The following is a 9215-nucleotide window of genomic DNA, read 5'->3' as shown; positions in this document are numbered from 1 at the left end:
CACCAAGAGCTAAACAGAAAAGCTACACAAAATGCAGATGAAAGGTCTGTTCACACCAAGAACGAAACGGAAAAGTAAAACAAAATGCTGCCGAAAAGTCTATTCAGACAAGAATAAACAAATAAAAAAAAATGCTACACAAAATGCGGATGAAAGGTCTATTCACAACAAGAATGAAATGAAAAAGCTAAACAAAACCCTGACAAGCGGCCTTGTCACAACAGAAAACAGAACAAAAGAAAAACAAAAAGCTGATAAAAGGTTGTCACAACAAGAACAAAACAGAAAGCAAAAACTAAATGATGCTGACAGATCTATTCAAACCAAGAAGGATACGTAAAAGTAAAATGAAATGCTGATAAAAAGTCTATTCACACAAGAATGAAATAAAAAACAAAATGAAGAACTGACAAAAGGTCTACTCATGGCAAGAACTGAACAGAAAGGCAAAAGAAAATGCTGCAGAAAGGTCTATACACACCAGGAACAAAACGGAAAAGCAAAATGAAATGCTGATGAAAAGTCTATTCACACAAGAACGAAACAAAAAAGCAAAACGAATCCTGACAAAAGGTCTACTTACATCAAGAACTCAACGAAAAGGTAAAACGAAATGCTGCTGAAAGATTTATTCACATCAAGAATGAAACAGAAAAGCAAAATGAAATGCTGACGAAAGGTCTACTCACACCAAGAACTAAACGAAAAAGCAAAACGAAATGCTGACAAAAGGTCTACTCACACCAAGAACTAAACGAAAAAGCAAAACGAAATGCTGACAAAAGGTCTACTCACATCAAGAACTAAACAGAAAGACAAACGAAATTGCTGATGAAAGGTCTATTCACAACAAGAACTAAACAGAAATGTAAAACGAAATGCTGACAAAAGGTCTATTCACATCAAGAACTAAACAGAAAGACAAACAAATTGCTGATGAAAGGTCTATTCACAACCAGAACTAAACAGAAATGTAAAACAAAATGCTGACAAAACGTCTACTCGCACCAAGAACTAAACGAAAAAGCAAAATTAAATGCTGACAAAAGGTCTACTCACATCAAGAACTAAACAAAGACAAATGAAATGCTGACAAAAGGTCTACTCACTTCAAGAACTAAATGAAAAAGCAAAATTAAACGCTGACAAAAGGTCTACTCACATCAAGAACTAAACCGAAAGACAAACGAATTGCTGACAAAAGGTCTACTCACATCAAGAACTAAACAAAGACAAATGAAATGCTGACAAAAGGTCTATTCACATCAAGAACTAAATTAAAAAGCAAAACAATACCCTGGTGTAAGGTCTAGTTACAACAGGAACAAAACAAAACGCTGATGAAAGGTCTATCCACACCAAGAACAAAACGGAAAAGCAAAACAAAATTCTGACGAAATGTCTATTTGAAACAACAACAACAAAATAACAAAATAGCAAAACTGATTTAAAAAAAATTCATTTTATGTGCTTTAATCCAAAATACTGCCCATTTGACAAAACTTATTTAATTATTTTAATGAAAACTAAAATGAAAAAAAAAATGATTATGGTTAATATTGTAATTATTTGTGTTGTGTGTTTACCGTGAAGTGAAGATCTAGCCAGCGCTGCGATCTCTTGAATGGTGAGAGCTCGTCTGGATTTTGGTAACATGTCGTTGTTTTCGTCAACATTTACCTGAGAGAAGACAACAAAACATTGTTGTCAGCAAGAGCTCAAAAAGTCAAAGTACAAACAAAACAACAGATTTTCATTGCAGTCTTTAGTCAGTATTCTGTGATATTTGGAAATTGGTAGAATTACATTACAATGAGGGCATGGGTAGCTCAGCGAGTATTGACGCTGAATACCACCCCTGGAATCGTGAGTTGCTAAAGTGTTTTGGGTGTTTTTAAGTGTGTTGTTAGGAAGCTGTTTATTGGCCAAAGATAGAGATTCTGCACTTTAGATATGGCTCAGATTCCTCCCTCAGAGTAAGTCACCCAATTTATTGTCTGCCAGGAGACGTCTGATTTCTTAATAAAGAAACAGCACATCTCTCCTCAACAAGACACATGATTTGAGGTATCATTTATATCTAAGAATAAAACAAAATGTAATAAATATTGAAAAAATAACAACAGAACAGAACACATGAATAGAATAGAATATTGAGTGGAGTAGAGTAGACAGTGATGGAATCAGTCAAATACAGACAGCAGTTCATTCACACACAAACACTGCCCGCTGGTGTGTGTAAGATCACAGGTGTGTTTTTGTCATGGCACAGTCAATGAAGCTGGTGGCAAAATAGCAGCTGATATATATTTAAATGAAGACATGCAAGCGCTGTTCCTGAGAGCTCTCGACAACCACGAGATATGCCATGATAATTCCCTACATGAGCTCCAGGTAATAACACCGTAATGGTCTGCAGTTTACACACACACACACACACGCTGCAGACATAGAGAGCTTTGTTTGATGCTCTAGTGAACACAGAGCTGAGATTACTCCCTAAAGAAGAGCTCAATCCCTGGAGAACAACACAAATTCAATGAACATCTTACAGCAGAGTGTCTTAATTTCAGATCTGCTGAAACTTGTTATCTCAATAAGACTCATGCAATAAGACATCAACTAGAGCTCGCACACCCACTGAACTGAGCAGAATATAATAGTGTAAATAGAATAAAAGAATAGAATAAAGAACAGTAGAGTAGAATGCAAAAGAATAGAACAGAGTAAAACAACAAAATACCATAGTAGAATAGAGCAGAAGAGAATAAAACATAATCAGAATAGAATGCAGAGAATAAGAGAGAGAGAGAGAGAGAAAGGTTTGGTAACGGCAAACACACGGTAATTAAGCACGAGGGAAAGAAAGGCCGTTTGCACGCGCGCTTCGAACAAGAACATGTCGACACGATGAGCTACGTGTGTTTCTCTCATCTGTCTCTTTGTGAGGGTGGAATTCACATGCATATCATTACCGAGACCCACAAACCCACAGATCTACCGGTGAACGGGAGCACGCGCCCCACGGGTCCTGCGCTTCAGCACCGAGCAGCAACACGCGCGCAAAAGCACTGATAATGTGCATCACAAATACATTATACATTCACACCATCTGACTCACTGCTTTAACACAAGCACTAATACAAACGTGCAAGCACATACACACAGACACAGGCGCGCGCGCATGCATGCAACAGCGAAACGGGCAGAAATGCTGAATATTGATACCGCGGTCGCCGGCTCGCCGCTCGCGCCGCACAGGAACAGGAGCTTCTCCATGGAGTCTGTCCGCAGACATGCCACGTCGCGCGCGCACCCCGCTATTCCGCTGGAACTTGGTAGGAAACGAGCATCTCTATAGCAACCCGTCAGCATGGAACGATTTCTCTAAGGATACGGCGGGCTGGATGCACGTGTGACGTCACATGCACCACATCTGATGATGGGTTAACTCTCTCTCTCTCTCTCTCTCTCTTTCTGTCTTTGAACACATGCAAACATCACGGTTAGGGTAAGGGTTTGGTTTAGTGTAATTGACTGTTATTACTATAGTAAATGCATGCAATATGTGTAACAAGGGCACATTCAAATAAAGTGTTACCAACATCACATTCACACGTGCACAGCTTGTTGAACACAAGGAGTTGCAACATGCCAGATACAATAAGGTTTCATTTGTTATTATAAAAAGTGTAGTATTATCAGTCTATCCTAGTTCATAATGCATTAACTAATGTTAACATGTACAACTTTTGATTTTGAAAATGTATTGGTATATGCTGAAATTAACTACTTATACAACAGTTGGTTCCGGTCCTCTAATCTGATTGGACAAGCTGTGTTACAAGAGTGCTGATATATCCTATAAAACACTGGGATGCTTCACTCCGCTTGTTTGTGTTAGTTGACGTCCTATACCCACATCCCCTTGAAATACTGCTGGTCCAATCAGATTAGAGGACCAGAACTAACTGTTGAATATTCAGTGTCGCTGTCAAACAAAGACTGAACTCCAGAGCCCAGGACAAACAACTCTTGTGATATTGTGGTTTTGTGCGGTAAACCCCTTTTACACCCTGTAAATTAATTTACTGTATGAGGCTGTTAAATTACATTAAGTCAAAGGCAAAACACACTACTGAAGTGAGACCGTGGATTCCATTTGAAAAACAACATTAAGAATGAATTGCTAATCACTCTGAATGATTAGAAAAGTAACTAGTGAACATTTTATGAAACTCAGAGCAAGGAAATAAGAGCAGAAATGGCTCGCTAAAGACTTGGACACGTGCGTTAATTAGGTCATTATAAAGGCGAGAAAAGGCTAAGAAAATAATTTTCTGCTTCGTATGCTGAATCGCACATTTCAGTTAGAAACTCATCCTAATCAGCTCAGATATGCACTGTGGTAAAACATCCAAGAATTACATTTCATAAGACATGAAGACTTCTCAGAGAATATATCTTGAATTTAGTTTATTTTTTTCTCACCACATTTCTTGTTTTAAGCATATATCTAACAACATTAAAGGAATGTTCCGAGTTCAGTACAAATGAAGCTTTATCGACAGCATTTGTGGCATAATGTTGATTACCACAAAAAAATAAAAATAATTTCGACACAATACATTTTCATCAAAAAAAAAAATAATATTTAGAAAAAATCGTTTTTTTATAAATAATATAAATAAAAAATATTTAGACAAAATAGTTATTCATAAAAAAAAAATATTTAGACTCGTCCCTTGTTTATTTAAAAAAAAAAAAGCACAAATCACAGTTACAGTAAAGCGCTTACAATGGAAGTAAATTCCAAAAAATACACTTAGTTTATGTCCACACAGGGGGGGCCTGGGTAGCTCAGCGAGTATTGACGCTGACTATCACACCTGGAGTCGCGAGTTTGAATCCAGGGCATGCTGAGTGACTCCAGCCAGGTCTCCTAAGCAACCAAATTGGCCCGGTTGCTAGGGAGGCTAGGGAGGGTAGAGTCACATGGGGTAACCTCCTCGTGGTTGCTATAATGTGGTTCTCACTCTCGGTGGGGGCATGTGGAGAGTTGTGCGTGGATGCCGCGGAGAATAGCACGAAGCCTCGACACGCGCTACGTCTCCGCGGTAACGCGCTCAACAAGTCATGTGATAAGATGCGCGGATTAATGGTCTCAGACGCGGAGGCAACTGAGATTCATCCTCCGACACCCGGATTGAGGCGAGTCACTACGCCACCACGAGGACTTATTTGGGAATTCCAAATTGGGAGAAAAAAAAAAGTATGTCCACACGACATAAACATTACACACATTAACATGATTTTGATGTGATAAAATTGCATACTTAATTTATCTGTGTAAAGTTATATCCAATACCAGGATTAAAGGCTTTGGTAGTCATGAGAACAAAGTTGCAATATTCAATATAATGTTACACAGAACAGGTTAGTAAGAGGTTTTATCACACTAAAATCAATTTAACATATATAATGTTTACATCTTTTGAAACTGAGTGTATTTTAATGTAAATGGACTGGGTCCATTCACTTCCATTGTAAATGCCTTAATGTTACTGTAAAAATTACTTTTTTAAATAAAGGATTGACGAGTCAAAATTCGTTTTTGTGGCAATCAACATTATTTAACATGGCTGCCTGGAATACTCGTTTCTGATTGGTCAATGGCGCCATCTAGCGGTCTGCGCACATCGATGTATCAGACCGCTCATCCGGGTATCTGAGCCATCTTTTCTGCTTCTCATATCACTCTGCGATCTCTACAAGTAAGCTAATGAAATAGTTTACACTCAAATCAATGTTTCATGTCCATTTATTTATTTATTTATTTATTTATTTGACAAGTAGTCTTGTAATAAGGTGCATTTGATGTTCATTATTTAAAAAATAAACAACCGAACTCCGACACAAACCGGAGGTTTTGTTTCTTCTCACATAATTGCACAATTTCAATGCAAATCAAGAATGTAAAAACAAACTTATCAGCAAATGCATAATTTTATTATATCTTCTACATACTCTGATCAAGTTATTTAATAACCATCAATTCTACAGGAGTTATCAGGAGCGGTTCTTACTCTAAATCTCCACTTTCACTTTCAGATGTGGAAGTGAAACTAAAGAGGCACCACATGTGACTTTCAGATGTAAAAGTGAAAGTGGAGATTTATAGTAAAAAAGGACTTAAATATTGATCTGTTTCTCACCCACACCTATCATATCACTTCTGAAGACATGGATTAAACCACTGGAGTCTTTTATGCTGCCTTTATGTTCTGGTCACCATTCACTTGCATTGTAAGGACCTACAGAGTTGAAATATTCTTCTAAAAATCTTCATTTTTGTTCTGCAAAATCTGGGATGACATGAGGGTGAGTAAATGATGAGAGAATTTTCATTTTTGGGTGAAGTGTCCTTTTAAGCTTTCCGATGGGTTTGTGCAACCTGGTTGTTCAAAGGTGTCTCCTGTGATCACTTCTGTTTGGAGATGTTTTCATGAGGACATACATCAATCACTAAGCCAGTGTGTTACTGCATGATAATAAACCCCATAATAAAGTGCGTAAAGAAAGCATGACGAAAACAGGCGCACTGTTTCTACCAGATACAGTTGATATTTAATCTAAACCAAGGATGTAAACACATATTCAGGATTGGGGGGGGAGGACCAATGTAATAATTTAATAATCAACCATGGAAAAAACCCATATCAGTAGACCACTACTATGAATATTGGGGGGGGGGGTGGGCATGTCCCCCTCAGTGTCTATGGCGGTTACGGCCCTGATCTACACACGCAACATTGTAGTGCAGTACCTGTTTAACTGTGCTTCAGATATGTACTTCTCTTTTGTGTCACTGCATGTTGATGCTTTTGCTCGCAGTGAGAAACAGGCAGCAATACACAGGGGTCTCGAGACGTATAAGTTAAACTTCCTTTAACACAGCGCTCCTGGTGCGAGATCTACTGTAATTCACACAAATGTTTCCGTCAAAACAGTATGCTGTACTTGCAGACATGATGTTGCTTGGACATTCGGGCTTTGCGCTAGTGACACCAGTCACTTTTGGGGTTTTTTGACGAATGCTTTTCCAGGGTAGGGGCACTGAAGGGGCAAATCAGATTGCCCCTGTGGCCCCTCCCCTAGATCCACCCCTGATATATGTATTGATTTAAAATTATAAACCTTACAAACTTTTTGTGAAATGTTCTCATGCATTATCATGCAGTCAAGATGCAAGATTTTTACAATTAGTGGCAAATTCACTAAACAGCTGTAGCACATTTAGTACTTTAGTTTTAACCCTCCAATGTTATTCGGTCATTATTGACCGAACAAATTTTCCTCGTTTAATAAATATGGTTTCCTTTATCTGAGCAGTACAAGACTTGGTGTGACTTTTCCTCCATTTGCCATCTGAACATACAAAAACATTGGGCTTGATTCGATAAGTCATCCAACGATCGAGAACAGTGTTATAACCTTGCAAATATCCAGACGCACAGTGGAGTCAGGCAAACTTTTGACATTTAGATTCAGGTGTCTGGATCACAGTGGTAAACAAGTATGCAAGACCCACAACTTAGTGTTCAGAACTGACATACAAGATTTAAAACTGACATTATCTAATTAGCATAATTCTTTTTAGAGAATCGGAGCTAAAACAATACAGACAGCACATGTAAATAAACTACGTGATTAGCGACGCAATTCATTCTTCGTGAATTTACCACAGAGCATTTTTTATGCCGTTTCTTCCATTCATGTATTATTCTCTTTTCTCTTTTATTTTTTCCTCATTCATCTCTGATCTGTTATCTTGATTGAGTCACTTGCACGTCACAGACACACAGGGCTCAAACGGATCAGTGCCGCAGAGGGGCCTCACATGCATGCACCGGCGGAGTCAAATGTCACGCTCCCTCAGGTGAAGCTTAATGCACACGCCACAGGTGACATCATTTCCTGTGTGCATGAGTGGAAATATTTACAGTACATGCCCCGATTCAACACTTCCACCAGCAAGAGCACAAGTTGAGTATGGAAAATTCTTTACGTTTGGAAAGAACAACAATGCCGTTCAACACAACAGATTCTAGGCTATAGATTTACCCTGACCTCATTAAAATGACGTGACTGTAGCAACATTTTTGCAGAATGATTTATGGTTCAGTACACATAACAAAGCAGTTCTGAGGTGAAACCTAAACCTAACCAATAGTGGCATAAAAAGCAAATGTGAGATGAAGAACGCAATTGCTGAAGCAACCAAAGTGTTCAGATGTCATAAGACTGTGTGAGTTTTTTTTATTTCGAGATCAGGTATGACCTGGTTCTGTTATTCCCAAGATTCACCCCAGAAGATCTCTTCATATCTAACATTACATGGGTTTCTATGAACATCTTAAACTGATGTGTATTAGAGTGTGTGTGTGTGTGTTTTAGATTTAAACTGAGAGAGATAGTTGAGGGGTGTAAGGTTACAGTCCTGAGGGGCTCCTGCTCCCCTGCACCGCTGAACTGTGTCTCCCATGAACCCGTTTACACCCTGTGTTTACACCCCGGGCTCAGATGTCTGTGTCTCACCCGATCTCAAAGATCTTCACTAATGAGACTCATTGTTTGACCTATGTGGTGAAATACAGCCTGATACATGAAGACAGACACACTGACAACTCTTTCATACTGGACTCTGGCGCTGGTGTTCATTTCTCTAACTAGCACCATTTAACTTAATGAGTGAATCTCACGAAACCTGTCAAGAACACATCCAGGTGGGGGGGTCTGGGTAGCTCAGCGAGTAAAGTCGCTGACCACCACACCTGGAGCTGCAAGTTTGAATCCAGGGCGTGCTGAGTGACTCCAGTTAGGCTTCCTAAGCAACCAAATTGGCCTGGTTGCTAGGGAGGGTAGAGTCACATGGGGTAACCTCCTCATTGTTGCTATAATGTGGTTCTCGCTCTTGGTGGGGTGCATGGTGAATTGTGCGTGGATGCTGTGGAGAATAGCATGAAGCCTCCACACATGCTAGGTCTCCGCGGTAACGCGCTCAACAAGCCACGTGATAAGATGCGCGGATTGACAGTCTCAGATGCGGAGGCAACTGAGATTCGTCCTCCGCCACCCGGATTGAGGCGAGTCACTACGCCACCACGAGGACTTAGAGCACATTGGGATTTGGGCATGCCAAATTGGGTATCTAT

General features: G+C 39.3%; 1 protein-coding gene across 2 annotated transcripts in view; it reads right to left on the bottom strand.

Moving 5' to 3' along the window:
* Positions 1–9215, bottom strand: part of LOC127422618 (protein FAM131A-like) — a 25503-nt gene that overhangs the window by 8258 nt on the left and 8030 nt on the right. Inside the window, exons 1-2 of one of the 2 annotated variants that reach the window (XM_051666346.1) lie at positions 3229–3365; positions 1587–1680 (exon numbers count right to left, since the gene is read on the bottom strand). In XM_051666346.1, the coding sequence (XP_051522306.1) occupies positions 1587–1680; positions 3229–3279 (145 nt within the window). In that variant the 5' untranslated portion in view covers positions 3280–3365. Of the gene's footprint in view, positions 1–1586; positions 1681–3228; positions 3366–9215 lie in introns of those variants that run through there. The other variant, XM_051666347.1, reaches the window with a different exon arrangement.

This window comes from Myxocyprinus asiaticus, chromosome 31 (genome assembly GCF_019703515.2).
Source record: "Myxocyprinus asiaticus isolate MX2 ecotype Aquarium Trade chromosome 31, UBuf_Myxa_2, whole genome shotgun sequence".
Taxonomy (NCBI): Eukaryota; Metazoa; Chordata; class Actinopteri; order Cypriniformes; family Catostomidae; genus Myxocyprinus; species Myxocyprinus asiaticus.
Note: the sequence above shows the minus strand (reverse complement) of the source record. Positions and strands in the feature narration are given on the sequence as shown.